The 26,150-nt window shown below is 41.9% G+C and overlaps 3 protein-coding genes across 3 annotated transcripts in view; all 3 read right to left on the bottom strand.

The window, feature by feature from the left end:
• Window positions 1–2,725: 2,725 nt before the first annotated feature.
• Window positions 2,726–10,986, bottom strand: LOC112486250 (uncharacterized). The gene is made up of 19 exons (XM_025057075.1): window positions 9,004–10,986; window positions 8,804–8,835; window positions 7,368–8,693; window positions 7,067–7,187; window positions 6,935–6,993; window positions 6,749–6,847; window positions 6,553–6,668; window positions 6,379–6,469; window positions 5,303–5,419; window positions 5,130–5,217; window positions 4,987–5,049; window positions 4,843–4,882; window positions 4,655–4,759; window positions 4,410–4,510; window positions 4,260–4,326; window positions 4,008–4,113; window positions 3,621–3,742; window positions 3,335–3,460; window positions 2,726–3,234 (listed from the first exon to the last, which is right to left on the bottom strand). Exons 1-19 carry the CDS (start codon window positions 10,835–10,837, stop codon window positions 3,138–3,140), a joined length of 4,710 nt encoding a protein of 1,569 aa, XP_024912843.1. The 5' UTR covers window positions 10,838–10,986; the 3' UTR covers window positions 2,726–3,137.
• On the bottom strand, window positions 10,898–15,086 carry LOC103381188 (uncharacterized). The gene is made up of 12 exons (XM_025057079.1): window positions 13,930–15,086; window positions 13,337–13,371; window positions 13,194–13,230; window positions 13,026–13,085; window positions 12,854–12,936; window positions 12,725–12,780; window positions 12,614–12,635; window positions 12,479–12,516; window positions 12,340–12,386; window positions 11,529–12,204; window positions 11,323–11,372; window positions 10,898–11,208 (listed from the first exon to the last, which is right to left on the bottom strand). The coding sequence occupies exons 2-12, from the start codon at window positions 13,363–13,365 to the stop codon at window positions 10,921–10,923; spliced, it is 1,386 nt and encodes a 461-aa protein (XP_024912847.1). The 5' UTR covers window positions 13,366–13,371; window positions 13,930–15,086; the 3' UTR covers window positions 10,898–10,920.
• Window positions 15,087–15,236: 150 nt separating this feature from the next.
• ryr3 (ryanodine receptor 3) overlaps window positions 15,237–26,150 on the bottom strand; it is an 85,006-nt gene continuing 74,092 nt past the window's right edge. Inside the window, 24 exon segments of the mRNA XM_017033627.2 lie at window positions 15,237–16,223; window positions 16,400–16,451; window positions 16,629–16,729; window positions 16,826–16,890; window positions 17,055–17,211; window positions 17,610–17,744; window positions 17,863–18,009; window positions 18,224–18,284; window positions 18,612–18,739; window positions 18,890–18,932; window positions 19,474–19,604; window positions 19,686–19,886; window positions 20,135–20,221; window positions 20,309–20,471; window positions 20,562–20,614; window positions 20,864–22,152; window positions 22,239–22,320; window positions 22,578–22,682; window positions 22,752–22,880; window positions 22,969–23,057; window positions 23,472–23,552; window positions 24,303–24,317; window positions 25,847–25,920; window positions 26,013–26,103. Of these exon segments, the coding sequence (XP_016889116.1) occupies window positions 16,128–16,223; window positions 16,400–16,451; window positions 16,629–16,729; window positions 16,826–16,890; window positions 17,055–17,211; window positions 17,610–17,744; window positions 17,863–18,009; window positions 18,224–18,284; window positions 18,612–18,739; window positions 18,890–18,932; window positions 19,474–19,604; window positions 19,686–19,886; window positions 20,135–20,221; window positions 20,309–20,471; window positions 20,562–20,614; window positions 20,864–22,152; window positions 22,239–22,320; window positions 22,578–22,682; window positions 22,752–22,880; window positions 22,969–23,057; window positions 23,472–23,552; window positions 24,303–24,317; window positions 25,847–25,920; window positions 26,013–26,103 (3,575 nt within the window). The 3' untranslated portion in view covers window positions 15,237–16,127.

The raw sequence follows: 26,150 nt of genomic DNA on the forward strand, positions 1-26,150 counted from the left end.
TTTGATTTTCTTTGTATTTGTGTATTTACTGCCCTCATATCTAAAACATTTGATTGAATACTGAATATTTCACTTTCTTTTTTTTTTTTTTTTTTAAACCCTCTTCCTGTCTGATCCTCAGCCCTGAGTCAGTGTTTGGCAGGTTCATGGACACCCATCCACCTTGGAAAACTAAATGTCCAGGCTGATGTCAGTGAACAACAGTGATGAGGTTACCGTGGTGAAATACTGCCCCCGGGGGCCTGAGGGTAAACAGATTAGAGCAGAGTCGCCCGAGGCCAAATGTCCCACTTTACTGAATTAGAACGTTTGTTGTGGTGACAATGTGTTGCCGCCTAATTTCATCTAAATCTCCATTAACAATTCCATTTGTCACTCAGAGAAGAGGCGGACGCTGGCTCATCGTTGTGGTTTCCACGGGACGATGTACGGAAAAAGGGAAGTTTCAAATTTAGTCCAATATGTTTGACGCTGATTCTCTCTCTATTTCTTGGAATTTAAATTTTACGGGTTTTTTTATATATACAGTTTATATCATATGTATGTGTATATATATATATAAAGAAGCATAGTTAAAATTTTGGTCATTTTATCCAAGTATGTTTTTAACCTAAAATCATATTTAAAATACTTCTAACCCACTGGTTGTTTAAGGTTATTTCTTATAATAACAATAGCAATAACTTACAAAACTAATAAGTGACGACATAATGATCAACGACGTGGCCCTCGGCTAATTTCAGATTTCACAAATTAATTTGATTGTTGTTTTCGGTTTTAATTTCATCTGTTCTGTTTCCCAGAATGCATTTCTCTCAGTTGCGATCATGAAATTGTTATTGTTCATGTGAAACTCGTTTGTACAAAGTCTGGCCTCAGGATTTTTTCCTTTTTAAAACAGAAATTTCCCCAAGTTTTTTACGACTGCAGATAAACACAGGTACATAAACATCATTACAGATAATTTGTGAGCCTGTCTTGTCATGATTTTTGACGGTGCTTTCCATTTTTACTCAACAAGGCCGCGAAAAAATGATAAAAATAATACTGTAGGGAGAAACTGAAAGACAAATTCAAAGAACTTTTAAAAGTAACATGAAATATCACTGGCAATTAAGTCATCACCTAAGATTTGAGATTTAAGAAAAAACAACAAGCAGCAGAGGCAGGTGATGACTTGGACACATACCAGTGTGATTATGTGGCAGAAAATCAGTCACTTTCATCACCGCCTGAGTTTACACTAAATAAACTGGGAAAAGTCAGAATATGTTTGTTTTTCATAAGAAGATGGAAGTATCAGTTTCAAAGATTGTATTAAAAAAAAGCCCCTCGATCTAAAATCAATTGAAACAAAATATCCTGACCCCGGGTGTGGGGTCAACACTCCCCCCTCCCCACAGATGTGACTCCAGTCAAACCTAAACCCTGCTCTGACTCCCCGTGAGTCTTCTGTCTGCTTTGACAGTAGCTGTTGTTCCTGGGTGAGGGCAGGATGGGGCGGGGGAGGGGGCGAACTCGTCTCCCCCATCTCCCACTCTGGGGTGACGGTTTGGAAAGACCACTCTGACCTGTGATGTCAGATTGTATTATACATTTTTATGCCTCCATAGATAAAAATAAAACCGAATTGTATCAAACAGAAGGAAATTGTTGAAATGAAAACCTTCATCTCTTTTTTACTATTGATGGGATTTATTTCAAAAATCGACTAACCCCTACATTTTTATGCCTCCATAGATAAAAATAAAACCGAATTGTATCAAACAGAAGGAAATTGTTGAAATGAAAACCTTCATCTCTTTTTTACTATTGATGGGATTTATTTCAAAAATCCACATCAAATAAGGAAAGTGATCAAAGTTCTTCTTCTTCTTTTTGACTTCATAAATAATAGTTTTCATTTGCTGCCTGCTCTGTCTCAGTAAAAGCAGCAGAGACGGGTTGACGGTTGCGATTCTTCTCTGCGGCTCCGTCATGATTTTGCCAAGAAAAAAAAAAACAAAAACGAAAAGTCGTGCTTGTACTTGAACACGGATTGACTGATTACAGATCTGTCAGCGGTTTGATCTGCACATGTCTTAGATGTGTATGAATCACCGTAAAAAATGTACAGAAAGGTTGTGGGTTGAATGTGTTGTCGGTTGTAGCGACTGTTGTCCTACATGGATTCAGGGAATTTGACAATTCCCACCTAAAGGTCTGCCGTCCTGCCGTGAAAAGAGCGAATATTTACTGTAAAATAATCTAATAAAAAAAGTAAAAAATGTATTTACTGTAAAATAATCTAATAAAAAGTAAAACAGAGAAAATTACATTTAAAAATAAACTGTGACTGAAGGTTTAACGTCTCATGTTGTCAAGAAGACAATCTACTAACAGACCTCGGGTTTCCTCAAATCTACTTTTGATTAACAGTCCTTTCTTTAAGACAAGGTACAGGTCTGGAGTCTGGATAAAATTAATTTTTTGCAAGCCTGCTGCGCCACTCTGTGGCCAGAAACAGTACAGCAAGAGAGGGTATGTGCGTTGCACTTTCAATACGAAAATTAATGGAAGGAAAATAACGAAGATAAAGAAAGGGATAGGATTAAATACAGGGTTAACTCTGATCAAATTTAAATTAAAAGGTTATAATTAATCCCACCATCATTGGTGGAAAACCTAAAAACGAAGCATAAATATTTAAATTTAATTTTAAAAAACGAAAAAGTACACGTACAGATAGAAGATAGAAAACCTGCAGATTGTATTTGATATTTACACTGACATTCGTTTTTACAAGGAAAGAAAGTACAGCACAGAAAAGACAGACATGAGTACCATCTAGTGGCCACTGTGAAAACTGCACGTAAACAAAGTAAATGAAGTGAATTGTAGTGATAAAAAAATAACTTCAGGACAGAACTAGTTTGTTAAACCTGAATTATTCTGAAGTTATTATATTTAATCACATTCTTCTCCGAGGCGTGGCAATTATAAGTACTATAATCTAACTTTATTAGCTAAAAAACACACCACAGGAGCTACTTTATGTACAGTACACACATAACATAAAAATCTATACAATAATATGAAACAAAGACGACATGAAGTAATGATGTTAAAACAGATATGAACCATATCATGTAATGTTCTTATCTGAGAAGATCAGCGTGAATCCTCTTTATAATCTTCGTGAAGACGTTTCTGCCCGGAGTGAACGACGCCACGATGTCGTCGATCTTCTGAATCCTGGAAATCAACCATCGATGAAATGTCAGCAGTCCCATGTTCAGTTCAGGTCATTATTTATTCACATTCATGTCAGACTTAGGTGAAGGTTCATACTTACTCTGCCTGTCCGTAAATGTTACTGCAGCGCTCCAGCTTGACCACACAGAGGCGCTGCTTTAAAGTGATGGAGAAGACCACCTGGAACTTTGACAATTTCTTGAGGCTGCTGAAGACCACGTGCACTCTGAAGGAGGAGCCCAGAGATCAGTGACAATATTTGACCCAAAAAGTAGCCTAAAAGACACAGGTTCATTTTTTTTTTAAGGATCAGTGACAATATTTGACCCAAAAAGCAGCCAAAAAGATGCAGGTTAATTTTTTTCTTTTTAAATAAAAAGTATTACTGAGTATCCAAACAGGTCAGGTCCAAAATATCGAGCTTCGTGGCCCCCCACATCTTCAGCAGACGAAGTTCTTCTCCCAGCAGTCGGCAGCGACTCACCACCAGGGAGACGTCGTGAAGCAACTGCAGAAATATCAGTTTATACCAGGGGACACCAGCTATAGTCGTCAGAGGGCAAGAATCTGTCGGACATTCAAATAAAATGTAGTAAAAAAAATAAAATATATTTTTTAAATCCAGCAGAAGGCCAGATCTTGGTCACCGCATCGTTCTTCTCTCTGGCCTGAGAGGATTCTTTATTTTTGTTGTGGCCTGACATCGTTGGAAAATAAATAAATCTCACACGGAGGTGAAGATCCGGCCCGTGTCTCCGTATCGTTGTACTAACCTTGGGAACATGTCCACTTGTCGGGTACTTCTCCACCAAGGACCTCTGACCCCTGACGAACTGAGAGACCAGTTTATGAACGAGACGAGCGTGACACTCGGACGTCGGCCCTATATAGGGGGAAATAAGACATAGGGAGCAAAGGATTATGGGACAAACAGTAACTGTTAACAGTAATCTATAACTCATCTTTCCATATGTTAGACAAAACTAATTGAAAAAAAAAGAAGAAAGCAGGATGTTTCCTCCTCCTGACCGTTCAGTCGAAGTTTGAAGGCGATGTCTTTTATTTCCCTCTCAGAATGACCATCAGCTGTTTCTGGAAAATGGAAGACAAGTGAAAGAAAAGGTCAAGTATTTACTTATTCTCTGCCCAGAACGTCACTGACCAACCACACCTACCCTGTGACTTCCCATAATCCACCTGGAGATGCACAGAGTCGTAGAGAAAGGAGTAGACGGTGCTGTCGTCCGTCCTGTCTCCAAACGTCCATTCAGTGATCCTGCAGTGAATGACGGCGTTAAAAGAACTGACACTGAAACTGAACAGGACCCAACGAAGCTGCAGTGAATGACGGCGTTAAAAGAACCGACACAAAAACTGAACAAAACCCAACGAAAAGAACGAAGAGTTAACAACACATTACCGATGCAGCGTGTCCACGTGCTTCCTCAGGTTCTTCGTCTCCACCTTCAGCCTCTCTGTTTTACTTGAGTTCTGCTTATTCTGCAGCTCCAACTCAGACTGTTGTCTAGAACATGAACAGATACACGAGCATGAGGACGAGGAAAAGAATAAAGAAACCAAAATAACTCTTCATTTTATTAAACTCACCTTTCATTTTCAGCCACAGCTTTAGTGACCGTCTCCAATTCTTTTTGAACATAAAACAAACAAATAAAAAGTGGTCAAAATGGAAGGGAATTAAGAAAAACAAATCACTAAAGTAATGATTAAAAAAATAAAAATAAATGTCACCTTGTTGTAGGGTTTTCAGACTGGGTTTTTCCTCAGAACCCTTTTCTTCAATCTCAGCCAGTTCTGTTGAAGGACAGAAGAGACGCAGTGAGACGTGAGAGGAGTTTCAGCTGAAGTTCTGAACTGAACCCTGGTCCACAAACCTGACTCCAGCTGACTGATGCACTCGTCCAGACTCCTGATCATCTCATCTGCTCTGTCAATGGTTCCTCTCAGTTTCTGCTGCTCCTCCTGGAGGACGACAAACATTCAGTATTTACGACACAGTATTCAGTTGTACTCGCAGTTTTCTGTTGCCGCTGCGTGGGATTCTTACCTGATTCGTCTGCACGAGGTTCCTGTAGAGGACCTCCTTCATCTCATGTGACCGGGCTTTTCCCATCTTTTTGTAGAAGTTATTTCTCTCTTTCAGACTCGAACCAAAGGATTTGAGCTGCGGATTTTGAACATCACCATTAGGAACTTTTTTTAAATGATAAATGTACAGTAGACTACAGCCCACTGGTGTACCATAAATGATCCAGTTTCACTAACATGGACTGAAAACTATTATTTATTTACTTCACAGTAAACTGTGAGTAAATCAAAACTAGAACATCATTCGATTTTACTGGATAGACTTTTTATTATGTGACTCAAAAGACATTTTTTTTGTGTATTTTGTTCTCGTGATATACCTCATTGATGAGATTTTATTTTACATTTTTTAAAGAAAATACTTTGTTATTTAAAGGGAGAATTCAACAGAAAATGATAGAGAAAAATATTATCACCATGTTTAATACATTCATAGTGTTTCCAGGGTCAGGGAGTTATTGTTTTAATTAACCATTACATTTTAGCTTAGATTAAAAAAAAACTAAAAAAACATTAAAGAGCCACAATTGCCACAGATGTGAACGTTTCACTTCTATCTTCTATCTTTTTTTAAAAAAACAGCAGGATGAGGATAAATAAATTAACTGAATTCACCTCTTTCTCTACTATTATTTATTTACTTCACAGTAAACTGTGAGTAAATCAAAACTAGAACATCATTCGATTTTACTGGATAGAGTTTTTATTATGTGACTCAAAAGAAAAGATCTATAGATGTATTTTTTGTGTATTTTGTTCTAGTGATATACTTCATTGATGAGGAGGGGTTTTTTTTGCATTTAAAAAAAAAACTTATTTAAAGTAGAGTCAAACAGAAAATGATAAAGAAAATATTATCACTATGTTTAATACATTAATTGTGTTTCCAGAGTCAGGGAGTTATTGTTTTAAATAACCACTATGATTTTAGCCTAGATAAAAAACAAACAAACAAAAAAAAAGTGAACTTTTCACTTCTATCTTTGTCGATTAAAAAACCAGCAGGATGAGGATAAATAAAATAACTGAATTCACCTCTTTCTCCGAGGAATCTCTCAACTCCTCCCACAAATCCTTGTTGACCATCCTTAGAGGTTTGTCGAGGTCCTGCATTCTCATCTTCAACCTTTGGATGAAGAGAGGATTTATTTGAAACGAACACAGACACGTTTGAGGGGATGTTTCCAAAGGTCTTCATCTCGTACTCACCCCTCCACCTTTTCTTTCAGCTCCTGAACGTCTTCCTCGTAGACCAGCTGCCGTGGAAGACTGATGTGTCTGTCCTTCAGCACGTCCATCTGTGTTCGCTGCGTCTCTGATGGAATCTACGTAAAATACAAATTTCAAATGTCACACTGAGATCATCTGCTGTGAAAAACGATCAGAGACTCCAGAATAGACCTACTTTCCCAGGAAGCACGCTCTGCCGAGGATTGTGGATAACAAAGTCAATGTTGAAGAGCTTGAGGAACTCTAACACCGTCATGGAGCCGTCGTCCAGTTTCTGCAGAGATTTTTAAAACCGTTGAACAACTGACAGATGGAGGTTTGACTGGTTTCACATTTGCATGATGCTGTAGCAGATATTTACCCTCTGGGTTTCACTGGTGTAGTCTTCCAGCTGCGACTCAAACATACTTTGCTTGAAAGCTGAAAAAAATAAAATATATATAAAAAACCCTTCTTTTTCATCTGTGTGTGAAGATGAAAGCTAAAAACTCACTTGACTCGAATGTGCCCTCACACCTCATGCTGGACGCGTGACTGCTGCTGGAGTAGTCGGTGGTGTGTGTGGTGGTGTTCGGGGCTGAGTTACTGTCAAACTCCTGCAGACTTTGGTGGTGCTGGGGAGGGAAAAAAAAGAAGAAACAAAACAAATCCATTAAATAAAACAAAGACTTGAGAAGAAGAAACAAAACAAATCCATTAAATGCACTTGAATTTCCACTGATTTGGTTCAACAGAAGCAACAGGACGTTTCTGCTCCTTCTTTAAGAATCGACATGACTGACGTGTTGATTTACCATTCCTACGACATCAGCGCTGCTCTCAGTGGATGATCTCCTCCTCTTCATGTTCTCATCCCCTCTGTTCTCGTCTTTTGGCAGAGGTCTCTTTTTACCGGCAACAGCTTCCTCCTCTGGTACGTCGTCCTCTTCCGGCTCTTTTGAGTCCAGCTTCGGTGGGCTGCTGTTGTCCAGCGTTTCTGAAACATCCTCATAACTCCCGAGTTCTTCCTCGTAAATGTCGCTCACATCGTTGTCGCCGTCGCCCAAATGGGCCGTGAGGTTCACAGTCATGGCTTTGGTAACGTCGTCGTCTGAGTTCTTCTTCTTCGTATCACTGGAGGTGTTTCTCTGGGGGAGTTTTGGCTTGAAGGCTCCCACCGAGAGTCTGGACATGAGTTTGGTCTTCAGGTGGTGAGGAGTCGTGGGAAACACCTCCTCTGGGGTGGGACACTCATCCTTTGAGGAATCCTGAGGTTTGGACCAGGTGACGTCTCTAACAGGTCCAGGTGCCGCAGAAGGCAAGGGCAGAGTTTTGTCCTTCAAGGTTTTCAGGTCAGAGTCTTGGTCCGTCTGCGGTAACGTTGCTGTGGCGCCCTCCAGGGCGAAGGCTTCTGGAGCTGCATTTATCATTTGACTCAGACGCCTTGCTTTGGATTGAAGATTAGCTAAACTAATCCTCCTGGACTTACGTGAACATGGCTCCTCTGTATTTTGCTCAACGGCAGCACCGGACAGACTCTCAGTTTTTTTTGGTTCACTCTTGTCCTCAGGCGTTTCCCTGTTCACGGCCTCATGGGGGTGTGTATCCATCTGTGTGTTACCCTGGAGTAAAGTAGTCTTTGTTAGATCAGGGCCTGGCTCTGCTGTTGGAGAGACATCACTAGTTGGTCCAGGAATGTGGCCTGTTTGGACGTCGGTCATATCCATGCTCATATTACCACCAGGAAAATCTCTGGTGGTTTCATTCTGTGAGTGGTCGTCCCTGGCTGGAGCCACGTCCACGGTCACGTGTGCAGCATTCTCCTCAGGCTGCTCCATTCCACCTGGCAGAGGCTGCTGGTCAGCAGTGGTTACTGGTTTGGTGATAGCAGCGTTGGTCCAGGGAAGGCCTGTCAGAGGGAAGGAGCTTTTAAATCCGAGGCTTCGACCACGTGCCGTCAGAGACCTGTTTCTCTGCGTCGTCTTCACGGTCGAAGGTAAATCCGTGTTTCTGTGGGTGAATTTAAGGAGCGGGTCCTGCCGTGGAAGAATCACTTCTGATTTGCGGCCGAGGCAGCTCATAACATTTGGAACGGCCTGATCTGTACGCAGCTGTTCTTCCTCAACCTTTGAGTCAGTCATCTGAAAAAGGAAAAAATATATATTTAATGAAATTCAGAGCCGTTTCATTTTCATAAAATTGTACTATTCGTGATTGTTTGTTTGGAGCAAAAATGTGAGCTCATGTTTACCTGCCGTCTCTCCACCAAAGACTTTTTTGCACCTGAAAGTACAAAATAAAAATGAATGAACAAGGCATTTACAGACACATTATAATTCTGTAACTATGTTTCTGTGATGACATTGAACTGTAATGATCATTTAATAGTCAATAATAATAATTTCTGGTTCTGGTGTCATTTTAACTCAGTTCAAACTGGTCTTTATTTACCTGTGAACACTGACGCTCCAGGCGGGTCAGCACTCTGCAGGTTTAATTTGGCTGCCTCATCATTTTGTTGGAAGGCACCTTGTGAGGTGGACAGAGACTGAGTTGGATCATCAGCGCCACTGACTCCCAGAATCCCCCCAGTCTGAGCCTCAGTCATGTCCATGCTGACATCGCAGCCATCGTCCACCGTGTCTGATTCCTGATAGTTGGTGAACGGTGCAGCAGTGGACGGCGTTTTCGCAATTAATGCTGATGGAGTTTGGTGTCCGTTTGGACCACGTTTGTCGTATTTGGGTGCAGCAGACGGAGGCTGAGGAGGATCGTCTATTGGCATGACGCCAGAAATCCTCCCAGTCTGAACTTCAGTCATGTCCATACTCACATCAACTTCAGGGCCGACCACAGTGGAGCGTCTGGCGTTCGAGGGTGGTACAACTGTGGATGGCATTTTTGAATGAGGTGCTAATGACGGTCTCCCCCAGGTGGAGCCAAACTGCTGTTTGTTGGTTTGAGGAAGAACTGAATCTGTTGCAAAATGTCCTGTCTGTTTGGAAGTCGTCTGGGCTGTTTGGATCTTCAGATCACTACCTTGTGGGTACGCGCCTTGTGAGGACAAATAAGGGTCATCATGTGCAAGTGCGATTTCCACAATCCTCCCAGTCTGGGCCCGAGTCAGATCCATGCTTATGTCACCGTCTGGACAGGTCACAGTGGAGGGGTCATCGTTTAAGGGTGGTGCAGCTGTGGATGGCCTTCTTGCATTAAATGCTAGCGAAGCTCTGCCTCTGGTTGGACCAGCCTGCTGTTTCCTGGTGTAAAGGACTGACTCCGTCTGGCGTTTCAGGTCACGAGTTTCTGGGTACACGTCTGGTGAAGCCACAAACAACTGAGGATCATCTGCAGGTGTGAGTCCAACAATCCTACCAGTCTGAGTCTCCGTCATGTCCATGCTGACGTCACCATCAGGGCAGACCACAGTGGAGCGTCTGGCGTTTGAGGGTGGTGCAACTGTGGATGGCATTTTTGCATGAGGTGCTAATGACGGTCTCCCCCAGGTGGCGCCAAACTGCTGTTTGTTGGTTTGAGGAAGAACTGAATCTGTTGCAAAATGTTCCATCTGTTTGGAAGTCATCTGGGCTGTTTGGATCTTCAGATCACTACCCTGTGGGTACACGCCTTGTGAGGACAAATGAGGGTCATCGTGTGCAAGTGCGATTTCCACAATCCTCCCAGTCTGTGCCCGAGTCAAATCCATGCTTATGTCACCGTCTGGACAGGTCAGAGTAGAGAGGTCGTTTGAGGGTGGTGCAGCTGTGGATGGCCTTCTCGCATTAAATGCCAGTGAAGCTCTGACTCTAGGTGCACCATGACTCTCATATCTCTGTTTGCTCTTTGAATTACCATCCTCTGGAGAAAAGGGTTGAGTGGTGGAAAGGACAGACAGAGGAGCTGCATCCGAAGGTGTGACCCCAAAAATCCTCCCAGTCTGAGCTTCAGTCATGTCCATGCTTATGTCTCCATCTAGACAGATAGTGTCTTCACTGTTAGAGGTTGGTGCGGCGGTGGATGGCCTTCTTCCATTGGCTGCTAGCGAAGCCCTGCCTCTGGTTGGACCAGCCTGTTGTTTCCCGGTGTGAATCCTACCAGTCTGAGTCTCCGTCATGTCCATGCTGACGTCAGCTTCAGGGCAGACTGTGCTGGACTCATTCGTGCTACACATTCCATATCCCTGATTGGTCTTTAGGTCGGCACCTGCCGGGTGAAGACGCTGAGGAGGATCATCTGGATGTGTGATTCCAACAATCCTTCCAGTCTGAGCCTCGGTCATGTCCATGCTAATGTCGCCTTGAATACAGAATGTAGCTCCAGGATCTTCTTTACTGCCAGCAGAGGATTTACGGCAGCTCCGCCTCGTGTTCAGTGAACAAACAGCTTTACGCACGGCAGACTTTCTTGTGGAGTTGCTGTCAGTGTCACTGTTGCCTTTCGTTGATCCCGGGGCAGAGGGCAGATTGTTACCACTGTGGCTAGGTGTTTTAAAGAGACCGGACAGGAAGCTGTTGCTAGATCCAAGCCATCGCCCGACACCTTCTGAGGCGCCGCAACAGCACGGGCAATGTTGACAGTGCAGCTTTGAGTGGGGTCCATGAAATCATTGTCAGTGTTGAAAATGATCGTCTTCTCGTATCCGGCATCAAAATCGACCTGAAAAATAAACATTGTTCACGTGTTTTAAATGATCAGAAATGTAATTATATATATTATATTATATATATAAAAAAATTCAGTTAAGTAACAATTATCTGTGAAAGAGCTCACCTTGTGTTTTTGAGTGGAAGCTCTATGTGTATTCTTTGAAAATGTCATATCTAAAAACAGAAAATTGGATTACAGCGTATCAATCACTGCATGTGCAATTATAATAGTGGATAATGTTAATTCTAACTCGGTTTTTTGGTCAAAAAAAGGTTCAAATGTTAAATAACAGAACTGACAATAATACAAATACTGAGAAGATTATATATCTTTGGACACAGAACTGGTCCTGTTGGTCTCATTTTTCTGGGGCACACTTTTGTCTGTGGACACACATGTATCTTGTGTGGGAAAAATGAACTTGAACTGATCGTTGGCATCTGTGATGCCCAGAATGCTGGAAGTTTGAACTTCAGTCAAATTCATGCTGACGTCGTTGTCTGGAAAAAGCACACTACGCTGAGATGCTTCTGCGTGGTTCCTGAAAGTATTTATGGACTTCTCCATTCCGGCTGGACGTGACGCCGGGAACCAATTCTCTTTATCCACATCTCTCGTTTCTGAGCCCATGTGCGGGAAGGAGTTGTTGGACGCAGGGAGACTGGGCTTAGAGAGACTTGCAAGTAAGCCCTCAAACCCTAGATCTAAAATGGGAATGGTTGAGGGCAAACTTCTTTTATCAACATTTAAATCCAAGTGTCGGCCATCGCGGCGTGAAGCGTTTCCTTCTGTTATTTTCATAGTATGATTCAGAGTCAAATCCATGGATGCATCATTTGCTGTAAACATAACTGTTTTCTCTCCAAAGTTTGGAAAACCTTCTTCAAGGAGTTCTGTGTAGTGGGCGACATTTACGCTGTGACTTTGCGTCATGTCCATGTACGCATCATCAGAGGAAAACACCACTGTTTTCTCTCCTATGCCCTCATCTCTGTCACAGCGGATCTGATGAAATTGAAGATTTTTGTTAGTAATAATAACAAATAAGGCTTAAGCTTATATAAAAGTCAAATTACAATGCAGGCTTTTAACTGTTTTCTTAAAGATACTGTAGAAATACAAAGGTGACGACATCCTTACCTGATCCTGAGAAGCACGCAAAGGATCGTTCAGGACGGATTGCTTTCCTAAAATTAATATGTGGAATTTGTTCTGAATAACAGCACTTTAAAAATTGATTAAAAATATTCAGGTATTAAAAACACATTTATATTCTCACCCATCATATTCTGTGTGCCATCTCCAGCCCCTGTGACCCTGAGAGATTTAAAGGAAAATAGAAAAACAATATTTTTAAGCAGTTAAGGCAAAATTAAAACCCTTCTGAAACACAGATCAACAGTGGACAATTCACCTGTTTTGTGTTGTTTCTCCGGCTGTGAAATGAAACGGGACAGATATTAAAATTCAGCTCGAGGTTTGAAAGGAAAAACTTAAAAAATAAAAGTACTCCAGCTGGACTTACATGCTGTCTTCAATTCTTGAGGAATTCTCTGGGAAGAAGCGGTACTTTTGACATCCCTGTGAAAATGAAAATATTCATTATGACTCATTTTCTAAAGCGTGTGTGTGTGTAATTCAACAAGGGACTCACTTTGAAAAGACAAGGACATTGTCGCCAGGTGCAAAACTGACTCTTTTTGAAGATCTTTTTTCAAATGGTTTGGCACACTGCACCTTGATGAGAGCAAAACATTAATAAAACCATACAAACTTAGAAATAATAAAATGTTCAACACTGTGAGAACAGAGTTATATCTTGTTACCACATTCTCTTGTTGCTCTTGATCTGTGAATCTGGCCGATTTTCTGGGCACTTTTAAAATCTGAAACAATATACACAGTTTATACAGGTTGAAAAACTATTTGAATGTATTTAAAAAACACAATTATAATATTATGTATTTTTCATATGTTGTATTTGTAAGACTGACTGATGAAATACGCCTCTTGGAAAATCCAACGGTTTCACTGTAAGAGAATATAAACCCAGTAAGCACTCATGTGTGGCCAGAAAATTAGAAATATTATTTGGCCAGAATACACATCTGGTACCTTTCAGTTACGTTTTACTTACTCATTGTCTGCAACTTCCTGGAGCTCCATCTTCAACTATAAAAATATGAAAATTGGACTGAACACGTGTATAAATCAACGTTTAAATATTGGAACAAAAATTAAAAAAATTAAAGGGACATTAAATACTCAGCATTAACAGAACATGAACAGCAAGGATCCTGACGGCATTTATTAAGTGACATTTGGACAAGATGCCTCTTCATCAAATACCAATACTAATGTATTTAATAGGAAATATTTGGGTTGAAAACTTCTAATTTCTCATATTTTACATTAGATTTGGGAAAAACCTATAGATTATACATTTATCGTGTGTCGATTACTAGACAGAACATGTATGAATAAAGATCAACATCTTCACTTTGACTACATAAAATATTAAATTACAGTGCTGATCCCTGTATCACAATTTCTTAGCAAAATGCTTAGGGGACTTTAAATTGATAGCATGTATATATACCTACTGTATCCAATAATAAAATAGGTACGTGAGCTGTCAAAAAAATACGGCTTTAAAGAGCTAATGCTAACGCTGGTGCTAAGCACTATTCAAAACACAGCAAAAAGGTCGAGAGCAACAGCAACTATTACCTTGTTACGGTGAGTTGTTCACGGCTCGTCCTTTACTGCAGCTCGGGTGTTGTGGAGCCCAAGTTAAAAAGCTAAAAATAACTCTTCATTTCAACTTTAGCGCTATAGTAACTCACTATGCTCTTCTTTTAACACAGAGCGACAGAGCTAACGTCTACAGTTTTGAATTTTTTGCGCTTCAATACGCGCCTGCGCAGTAACAGGAAGTTTTTGTCAAACGTTGATGACGACAGCCGTGGATAACGTTTTAACACAAAACGTGCGTATATAAAAATTATATCTACATATAATTTGATAACATGAACATAGTCATAATTTAGTTTTTAATCGTCATAATTTAGTTTTTACCCGTATATTCACATTGTATGTGGAATTACTTGTACAGGAAATTACGTAACAACCCGGAAATGGACACTGAGGGCGGGTGGTTTTAAAATCGTTCGCTTGTTAGTTTTGAATGTTGATACGTCAAATACTGTACATTGATTGGTACGCAACTATATTCTGTTTTGATGAGATCGTTATTTTTTCTGATACATTTAAATGTTAACGTACAAAGTAACATTTGAAACTAAAAATATAAAACATGAATTAATCATATTTACACATCTTTACACAAGACTATCGACTGTTACACCAGTGCCCCCTTGTGGCGCAGGTGCATATCTGCGCACATGAATACAACTAAATATTTTTTAATTTGGATACAGTAAAATTAGCATTCTCGTGTTCGTTTGTTGGTACTGTATTATTTGATTAAAGAAGCTCCCGAGTGTGACGTCATCTGAGCGCGTGAAGTGCTCTCCTACTGTTGTGGTCCTAGTGGTAACAGAAAAAGAAAAAAGCTTGTCAGACGTTTCAAACTTTCCCCAGTGATTAAACGCCAAAAATAGAAGCCTCTCTACTCCAGGTCCTGACTCCAGTGGATCGGCCTGTGACCATCCCTGCACCTAAACAGGAAGTGTCCAAACCATCCACCCTCACTCCTGTGTCTGTGGCCTCAACAAAAGCTCACAGTCTGACCAACAAGACCAACTGCACGTCTCCAAACCCTGTCATCAGATCAGACTCTCAGGTTTCTTCAGGGGCCGACGTGGAGCCTCCTGTGGACTCCACGGTTCACAGTAAAACCTTTCTTAGTTTCCAGAGAGTTTGATGCTGGAGGTCAGAAGATGGAGTTGCATGGACACAAACGTTTTTTTGTTTTGTTTTTTAACTTTATTGCATCAATTCCTCTTATTTCTCGTGGTTTTCTCTCTGTACTTTAAACCAAAGTGTCTACTGAACAGAACCAAAGACAACAAACATTAGCGAAGCAGCTTTTTATTCCTAAATGAATCCCTGAACACAGTCATTCTTTCTTCGTGGGTTTTTTCTCACCTTTTCTTTTCATCAACTGTAGAAATAAGTGCAGTTAGGCAGGCGACGTGTTGGAACAAAAACCAAACAGGAAGCAACATTTACACGAGCGTCGTCTAGACTTTTTACAACAAATGTTACGGCTTTCTTTCTAGTTCTTACTTTCAAATGAATAAACGCCACTAAAGAAGCTAAAATAATCCAGAAGTGAAACAGCGTTTGTGTCAAAGACAGACAAAAACCATATTCTCTGTTGTGCATAGTTTTTTGTTTTTTTTTCTGTAAGGCACCTCGGTTTTTATTGTTCATGCACCTAACAAGGTGCATCCTTGCTCTGCCCCAACAGAGAGGGAGGGGCCAAGAGAGGGGATGGCGTCCCCCCTCGTTAACATAATGACCAAAATGTCCCCTTTGTTACCCCCCCACCTCCACCCCCCCTTCAGGACAGGGGGGGTGCACCTTGTTAACTTGACAGGGTGCACCCCCCCTTGTTGAAAACACAACAAATCGCCTACTGTCTGCAGGTGAAACCAGTCAGTCCACATGCTGTCACCCCGACACACCCACTGTCTCTCTCTCTCTCTCACACACACACACACATTAACAACATTGTGCATCCGTTGTGAAAGTTAAAGCAAAAAGGAGGGGGAAAAAAAAGGCAACGCGACCGAGAAACCAAAGAAAGTTGCATAAGAGAGGAAGAAGTGACCGTTCCAACTTGGAAGCAGAAAAATGACCTTAACGACGGGTTTTTTTGTTCGACACCATGGCGGCAGGTAGAGTCTGGTGAGACGTCACAGACCGGGGTCCTGGTTCGTGGGCTGTCCGCGGTCTCCTCTCTAACCCAGCTGGTCCTCGTATTGTTTACGGAAGCAGTCTCCAGTGGGGAAGAAGTCCCAGCATCTCTCCTGGAACATCTTCCAGACATACGACTCCTGGTGGGAGAGGAGGGGAATTGCAGCAGTAGAAAAAAAGACCAACGTATTCCTGCTTAAGGTTCTACTGGTGGCTACTCAGCATTCTCAAAATTATATTCTGGGCCTGTTGAATTTTCTACGGGCCCATTTAGCTAAATGTGATTGGTTCAAAAACTTCAAGCGTCTGGACTGACCTGACCCGTGTGTTCAGTCTCATCCTTGTTGATCAGGTACATCAGGAAGAACCTGTGTATGAAAAAGAATTCAGGTCTGGTTCAGACATGGTCCAAATGTGACAGCCTAACGTATCCCATGATTCACTGCAGCATCACTGCAGAGTCTGGTCAGATTGTGAAAGACAGTTTCTCTGTGAATTGTGACTGTGTATGTCAAACAGTTCTAGAATGTTCCTGCTGCACTCACAGGTAGTTGGCCAGGTTGTGCTCTTGTAGAGTGTGGGTTTCAAATCCATGAGGCGTTCGGTCAAAGTAGTCGTTGCCGATGCCACAGATGAAGCATTTGGTCTGAAAAACAGCAAAGACAGAGGCTGAAACTTTACCAGGAAATGGTAAAGGGTGAGACACCTGACCCCGGGTCAGAGGAGAACCTGGGAGTCTTACCTCCATGTCCTCCTTCACCTGCTCCTGCTGGTCTCTCAGCTCACCAAAGGCATCGATGATCAAACCTGAAGGAGACATTTAATTCAATATTGGCTCATATTTAAATTGAACTTTTAGATATTCTTTGTACTGTTACTATTTTGAAATTCCTTTTCTAAAACTGCTCCATTTTTAGCCATTTGTATCCTCCTTTTTTGGACACTTGAGAAAGAAGAAACACCACAGTTACCCTGAATGATGGCCAGCAGGATGACGATGACGAAGAAGAAGAAAGTGATGTCAAACAGGATGCGGTAAAGCTCGTAGGGGTCTCCGGCCGGGTCCTCCAGCTCGTCTCCTATCCCTCCTCCAGCTCTGACGCCCACGTACATGTGGAACAAGTAGCACTGGGGCAAAAAAGACGTCTCATCTTTATAACGTCTTCAAACTAGTTTAAATGTCTGAGCTCACAGGAAACAGAAACTTCTGCTCAAACTTCTGCTGCATTTGCAAAGTATTTGCCAGTTTTTCTCATTTCTGTGTCTCGACATCTTTACTGAATGAACCTTTAATTGTTTTGCTGACTGAAAGGTATTTAATTATTCTGCAACTAAGAACATTTCTTCCCATTAGTTTCAACTAAAGGTGGAAAAGGAAAGGAAAAAGCCTTTGGAGGAGAATGTTTCTCATTGAAGAATTCAACTCCGTATTTTTCAATTCTCATTCTTTAGACGACCTACAGAACGATTTCACTTTTACTCTGTTGTTTTTTAAAAAGTTGAACAACAAGACAGGGTCAATGTACCGTCATCATGTCATCACACTTCATGTCGGGCTCGTCTTCGTCCTCGCTCTTGTTGTAGAACTTTCTGAAGAAGTTGAAGGCCACCACAGTGTAGAGATAGACCACCACGGCCAGGAGACCCACGGTCAGGACCAGCTACAGGGACACAACATTTGGCAAGTCTTTGTTTTGGAACATCTAGTCCATGTATCATATGCCTTGGAGTTTAAGTCTTATGTGTACTTTGGTTCCCTCTGCTGGCTGAGTGACCTACCTGCTTGCCGTTGTGCGTGACTGAAGACAGGATGGTGCGCAGCGTCTTGAAGCCCATGGCGATGTCCAGCAGATGAGCAGCGAAGAAGAAGTTGTTGAAGTGTCCGAAAACGGACATGGTGGTGTACCAGATCAGGTACAGGAAGGACTGCAGGACAAAAAGGGGAATTTTGTTTTGTTTTCCGCTCTGAGAATTTCAACAGTATGTGATTATCGTCTTCCATTTGACTCATTTCTAATTGTTTAATCTGTTTTATGCAGAACAGAATCACCCCTGGAAAGGCTGCACTTTTTTTTGTGAAATAAAAACTGACATTTAACAAAAAGAAAAATATATGATTTTTAAGACAGAATGTACTCACGTTGTCAGTCAGAACAACACCCATTTTCCAGATATGGTACTTTGTGTCAATGGAACTCAACCTGAAAAAAAAATCATCAAAAAAAATTTCTCTCATTCAGAAATGATGTTTTTTGTCATTCTTAGTACAAATTATACACAAAACGTTACAAGCAAAGGGCTTAGAAGATCTTCAAAGAGCCAAACCCCCCCAAATATCTATACCAAGCATGTTTTGATGCATTTTAAGGCATTTTTTTTATTTCTTTGCATATAAGGATTTATTTTTGTCAACTGTTAACATGTCAATTTTTTTGTGCATTTATAGCACAAAATATCTGCACAAGATTTGCTGTGTTTACTAAAACACAATGAAAAAAACAAACAAAACAAAAACAGTCGGTTCTTACCAGGAGACCAGCGAGGCTTCCTTCTCCACCGTTTCTACTGTGGGGTCAAAGTCCAGAGCGGTCTTATCCAGACCCAGGAGCTCGGCGATGCGTTCAGCTCCATATAGGTCGCCATATTTGTTGATCACCTGCACACACATGCTCCACAGTGTAATGGCTGTAGTCCATACATGAAGACGTGACGTCTTATAAAGATAGTTTACGACGTGTCTTCTCAAAAAGGACAAATACTTCATCTTTAGGAAAGTACACACTGAACTTCAGCATCAGGGTCTTACCTTACGCTTAATAAACTTGTCCCAGTAGTTGTTGGGGAAGGACCTGCAATAAAAAAAAAACGTTTAGCAACTATCTAAATTATTTTATAAATAATTAGACATTATGCTGTAGCTACAAAGTAGAATTTATAAAAGTACAACAAAGGATTTTAAGGTCAGAATCTCATGTAATTTCATGAAGAAATGGAGACAAAACATCTTAAAGCAAGAATATCTTGTTTCTGCAAAACAAATAAAATATTTTTAATGCAAAACTTTAGTTTAAAGTATGGCCTATACATTTTTTACATTTATATTTTATTTTTACATTTATTGATTTGAATTCAATTTCTTCTTTCATTGTATTTTTAAATGAATAATTACTGTGTTGGTGAAAATATATATATTCATCATTTATTTGAGTTTTTCTAATTTATCTAATCATGATGATTTGTTTAAAAAAAAAAAGATAACATCTATTAAAAAAAATGAAAAAGGTTGAATCCAAAAATTCTCTCTCAATCATTTTGCTTCAATAGAAACTGTTTCCAGTAGAACCTTTAATTTCTGTTGAACCCTAAGGTCCACTCAGTCTGAAGACTCACGGTGTATTGATGACCAGTCGATCCCATTGGCCCTTGATGTCGTCATCTGACGGCTGCTCGGTGATGTAAAGGCCGTCAAACTCCAGCTTCCTGGCGATTTCCTTCTCCCTTTTAAAGACCACCAAAGGAACCTGAGGGTTCGGAGGAGACCGAGGTTACAGCGGACGTCGCCGCAGAGACGCACAGAAGTTCATGTTAACTGTCAGCGGTACCTTCAGACAGTAGTAGCCGACCAAGCAGACGAGGGAGATGACGGTGTGGAATTTGGCCAGGAAGCGCAGAGCAGGCAACATGTAGCCCGTGCTCTCCTGGAGAACGAACTCGTCCATGTCGAACAGCGTGTTCTCGTTGTCCTCCTCATCTTCACCCCAGCCGTTTTCATCATCGCCATCGTCTTCAGCTTCTTCTGTTACCTTTCAAATCCAGTATACCGAGGTTACAGCCAGCGTTCCCAGGTGGGAATTGTAGGAATATTGTACCAATAACCACAAACTTAAGCCAACATTTTGTTGCTGGTTAAACCAACACAAATCACAACTAAATATGACACTGAAAGGAGAAGAAAATAATGCCAGACGTCGACAACATTCCATTGTCTGAGGGCAGAAAAACGTTGTTATGGAAACATACTCACACTGTACTGGGGTAAACTGGGCTTTACCTTGTAGAAGAGCAGGATGAAGTTGATGGCAAAGCAGACAAACAGAGCCAGGAAACGCAGGTTGTAGAAGTTACGAGCCAAATAGTTCTGAAAAAAGAAAAAAAGAAACTCAGAAACAGAGTTTTCAACTTTAAGGGCTAAAACATTTTCCTGGACGTCAGGTCCAGGGCTCACCAGCATTTTGTTCTTGTAGACGTCCAGAGCAGCGAAGACATTGGACATGAAGGCCGGGGCTGGTTCTTTGGGCTGACTGGACCTGGACTTTGGTTTCTCTTCTGCCACTGCTTCCTTGAACTCGTCCTCCTTGGGCTTGTCCACCTTCTCCTGGTTCTCTGTGCTGTGAAGGAGGTATAATCATCTTTAATTTTTATTTTTTTATTGTTTTAAATGACATGAAAACTCTTTTTAAACCTTCGACTTTACTCACTCTGCCTTTTCCGGTTCACTCTCAGACGTTTCCACAGACTTGGCCGCAGCTTTCTGCTCAGAAGGGTTTTTACAAATCAATGAAATGGAAGACGGCGACAGTGAGAAAAACCAGGCTCAGAAGTTGTTTTTGTTTTTAAATACAGACAGTTTTTGACACAATAAAATAAAGTAAACATTTTTTTAAAGGTTACCCAAGAATTCATGAAACACTTGCACAGAATTAACGTAGAACAATTGGCCTGCAAGGGTTAAAGGTCTTTTACAAAAATCGAACCCCGACCCCGGTGTTGAATTACAGACCTTTTTGTGATCAGCAGAGGACATTTCTGCACTCAGCTCCGAAACATCTCCCAGTCCAGGCTCCATGTGTTTCCCTCCTTCCTTCTTGGCCGGGCCCGTCAACATCTCCAACAGTATGTCCGCCTCAGCCATGTCTCCTGGTGGAGCCATGGCCGCGTCCAGGCTCCGTGACGACTCCACCGCCTCCACCTTCTCTCCTTCTATCACATCACCGTGGATACCAAACTGGGTGGGGTCGGGCATGTTCCCCAGGATATCTGTCACCTTCATGTTCTTGGCTCCTTCCACCAGGCCGCCACCAAACATGGAGGACCAGATGATGTGGAAGAAGCCAAATATCAGGCCAAAGATTCCTTTGAAGAAGCCAGTGAAGAGCATCCAGAAGAAGGAGAAGAACCCCGTGATGATCTCCCTGATGCTCAGCTTCTTGATCTTCTTAAACTGCTTGCGCAGGGTTTTCACCGTAAACATCTGTCGGACCTCAGCGCACTTCTTCTTGACGGTGGAGCAGGCGTTGCTGAAGGCTGAGGCAGACTCTGCGGCTCCTTCCTCGTGTTCGGCCAGCTCGTCCAGGAGGCTGTGTCCTTCCTCTTCTTCCTCCTCTTCAGGCTGTTCCACCTCATCGGGCTCGGAGATCTGCGAGGCCAGCTGCATCTCAAAAATAGTGTCCTCGCAGAAGTTGACAAACATCTCCATCTTCTCGCTCTCCCCTCCCTCATTGACCACGTCGAAGATGAACTGCCGTTTGGACTCCTTCACCTGCGGCTTCTCCCACTGCTCGCGGCTCGACTCGCTGATTTCAAAGTAAACCCTCTCGATTCTCTTTGCGCTGCCCATGATTTCAATACGACCCAGGTAGGGTTCAAAGTAGCTGAGGACGCTCTCGGCCAGATCCAAGAACGTGGCCAGTCTGGAGTCGTGAGGCATGTGTTCAGACAGGTTGGTGAGCAGCACGGCCACGTTGAAGCCGATATCCTTGGCCGGTTCGTGAAACCTCTCCACAAACTCCTTGTAGTTGAACATGTCGTTCTCGTCGGCCTCGGCGCAGGAGAGCAGGAACTCGATCTCGGACGGCGTGTACTGTTTCTGACTCTCCATGGACTTCTGGAACTCTTTCTTTGAAATGATACCTTTGCACTCGGGGTCGTACTCCCTGAAGTTCTCCGACGTGGTCAGATCTTTCAGTTTGAGGAACATGTCAAAGAACTTAAGGATCATCTCCACGTTGCTGGAAGACTCCATCAGTGTGTCCACCATCTGCTTCCCGATCGTTCCGTTCACTACGTTACCTGAGGAAAAAAAATGGTTTGTGTCAGAATCTGAACGCAGCAGAGATGAAACTCTTTCCTCTGTCACTGCAGCTCCAGGTTCTTACCCTCCAGAAGCGACAGCAGCATGACAACCATGTCCTTCTGTAAATCCATCAGCTCCTTCAGGAGCTCAATCTGACTAGCATCCTAAAAAGAAAAAAACATCACCTTTTACCACAGCAGAAAACACAAAAACACACAGAATAACACCCCGGTCATTTCATCAGCCACCCAGAGGTGTACGGTGTCGTCAGTCACACTGCTCTGTGCGTGTACTTTCTTTAAAAACATTTTTGTACTTGTTTAGAATTTTAAGTTTAAACTGCATAAACAGCACCCTCTACAGGACAGACAGGCCAAACTACACGTTGTATCTTCCAACACAGTCTCCTTAGTAACCTCACCTGAGAAAGCTTCATCTGCATGTTGGCAAACACATGCAGGAATCCCACAACTGCATCCCACAGTCTGCTGTGAGCCAGACTCTGCTGATTCCCAATACAAGGGCCCTGGACAGAGAGGTGGACGTTACATGGTCACGTACACACACACAAAAACACACACAGGAACTGACTCACCTGAATGTACTCAGTCAGTGAGTTAAAAATCTGCTTGGCCACATCTAAGGCTCTGGAGAAGTTGATTCTCCCTGTTTCATCGATGACATCTTTTCCAGAATAATACCAGTAGAAGTCGCTGATCGATTCCTAAAGAGATGAAGACTTGGATTATGACAAAAGACAAATTATCAAACCAAACTCAAACCGACGTGTGATCCTGTCCGTGTGTAAACACCTGGAGACGTAGCAGATAGTCAACTGTGCTGATGATGATGTTGACTGTGGTCGTGTTCCCTGTTTGAGTTCTCAGAAAGTTCTGGAAATCTGACAGTGAAAAAAAAAGAACAACAATTAATGAAAACTCAGACTCTGGGTTTTTCCTTTAAAAACCAGTGAGGTGACGGTGGTGGAGCTACTGTGTTGTTTCAGTGTCAGCAAGCAAGTTAAACTGTGACACAAAAACATCTAACAAGTGGATAGATTTTTTTTTCAGTTGTCTTTATTTTTATTTTACGTCTTGGATATTTGAATACCTCTGTACCTGCGATACAGGAATTTGTTTGTTTAGAAAAACTTCCAAAAATGGACATTATGTAGAAGGACGTAGCCTTCGTGTGACGGCTGGCATTCATATGAACTCTGAGGTGTTTGAAGGTTGACAATGTCACGGTACATTTTTCTAAAACATGATCATCCAAACCCACGGCCCCAAAACATAAAAATGACACCAAAGCTCACCTCCGTTGTGACCCTCACACAGAAGTTGCAAAAAGCGGAACAGATCTTTGGTAAACTCGTCGTTCTGTAGCACCTTGGAGGCTTTGGAAGAAAAAATCTTAGTGAATACAGCTGGAAACCTGCAGTGGGAAGTTTACACCTTCATTTATACATCGTAGGACTAAAAGTTTGTCAATACTTTCCTTGAAAAGCCATAAAATGATGCAAGCAGGACAGGTTTCGTGTTCAAAACCCGTTTGAAGTCCGGGGTCTTTAGATTGCCAGTTCAGAACTCAATCTAAAGTGTGTCTTTTTTATGAAACACTAGGACGTTTCCTTAAGCTGGTGTCGGCCTGATAACTTTCACACGCAGGCCAGAAAGTTAGGCCTCGGGGGAGGAATACTGAAGGAAGGGCAGCGGACAGAGACGCTGATCTCTGCCAGCAGAGGGAGCCATGTGAAAGTTAAGACATCTGTACGTCAGAACCAGCTTTGTGGAACAGGCCCCAGAGCAGGACAAAGGCCGCGGGAGAAGCCGCAAACCTCCCTGTCTACGGCTGCCGTAGACGGACAAACGTGAGCATCAGTAGAAGGATTGGCGTTAGTGAGAAGTTAACAATGTCAAGGACACGAAAACAGAAATCACACCATGAGAACACGGGCAATGGATTCTGCTGATCCTCATGCAACATTCTGTCCCTGCAGACGAATGGACAAAAGGAGAAGAGGGGCAGGGGGTGTGGGGGGGTGGGACGTCAAATAAAGCCAAGGAGAATGGACCACATATATGGAGGAGACACACTGGAGGTGGAAGCACAGCCATATCAGGAGGATCTAAATTGTTCTATTTACCCCTCTGAGTGTGGACTGCCATCGATGGTTTTTAATAAATGAGAGGAAGGAGACACACAGCACACGAAGACATAAGTAAAGAGAGAGGACATTGTGTTACAATACACAGGAGATGTCATTATAAACTACAGCATGCAGTTACAACAACAACCACCGTCTTATTTCTGATGTGATTCAACCACGGTGGAGTCACGGCCACACACGTAGTCACGGTGGTGAATTATTATTAAAGGCACAACAGGAGTGGAGGTGTGGAGCATGGATTTAACTGTAACCATGAAGGGACAGTGTGAAAAGCATTACGTGAGCGTGTTTTTGTCAAAGCTCTGAAGTTAATGCTGGACCATGTCGACTGTTTTCAGAGAAATCCTGTGATTCTGGTGTTGTTGTTCAAAGTCATCGCCTGATATTAGTGGGAAAATTCATTACAACATGATCACAAGGTTCAGGCAGTTACAAAGTCAACCACCAGGAGGGGGTGGTGACTTTGGATCTCATATCTACTAGGACATTTAGTAGCTGTAAGTCATTGGAGATCGGGGAGAACTTAATCTGATCTTCCATTCTAAAAGATCGAGACGGCGTTAATGTAGGACTGGGATTATTAATCTGAACATCGTTAGCACTGTTATTCTTCACTCAGCTGACCAAACCCTGGACAGAGATGAACGAGCGTTCATTACAGCTGTGGGAAGAACCTCAAGAATTCTGTATCGTCCAGACTTCAACCATAAACACGGTGTTGCTAAAGTATGAGCTGGAATCACATGCATTAAAGTACAAACCACAAAGTACAAGATTAAACAACACCACACTGACGACTTCAAAGGTGGAGCACAAGCAGCATTAATGATAACGTGGTTTGGATTATTTCATCAACACTCATCAACTCTCTGATCTGATACTGGAACAGGAAGCTGTATATTCAGATATACAAAAGTTAAATCAAATGGTTCCTCACAAACGAAGGAGGAAATATGATCGTGACCTGTTTTGGTCTGCGTTTTATTGGGGCTTCGATATACAAGTTTAATCGGTTCTAAAACATCAGTCCTGTGTCGATCCACACGGATCTAGATCAAATTTTCCCAATTAAAACTTTCCTTACCTTTTCTTTTAACATTGGAGTTACCTGTGCAGTTCAAACTGTCCTGACTTTTTCTTATTATTATTTATTTAGGTTTTGTTTGGCTAATTTTGGGGGACTGTACCTTTTTTTGTACAGCCTTTGGTTATTTATGGGTCAATATCAAACCTTCCTGATCTACCTAAATACATTTTGGACAACCATGCCCTACAGGAACATTAAGGTATTACATACTATTAAAACTGATAAAGTCACATTTCAAGAACTGAGGTCATGGTTCAGCATTAGAGAGGCAAGGAGAAGATATTTTACTTGTGATGATGATGATGATGGTGAAATCAAATATTTCAGCGATGATGATGATGATGATGATGGTAAAATCAAATATTTCAGTAGGGGAGTATTAGACTCTGAGAAAAAAAAACTAAAGAAAACCACACGACGGATCTTCACTCACATGAACCTTCCTCTGTCACCATGCCCAGACCTTCTGCCTTGTTCTGTCTCTCAAATGCATTCAAGTCCAGGACACTGATGACGGAAGGACAAGGTTCAAGATGTAAACACAGCCAATGACACAGGGATTTGTTTTGTTTTTGTTTTTATGGACACAGTTCAATCACCTGCAGGACTGCATTAGCCCCGAGAGACTCTTAAAAAACCCTGCATCTCTCTTTTCTTTCAGATAATCAAGCATTTTCTGGAACAAAAATAAAAACCAGAAACCATTACTTGAATGATTAAATGGATGAACCAAAGAC

This window comes from Cynoglossus semilaevis, chromosome 7, assembly GCF_000523025.1.
Source record: "Cynoglossus semilaevis isolate Cse_v1.0 chromosome 7, Cse_v1.0, whole genome shotgun sequence".
Lineage (NCBI taxonomy): Eukaryota > Metazoa > Chordata > Actinopteri > Pleuronectiformes > Cynoglossidae > Cynoglossus > Cynoglossus semilaevis.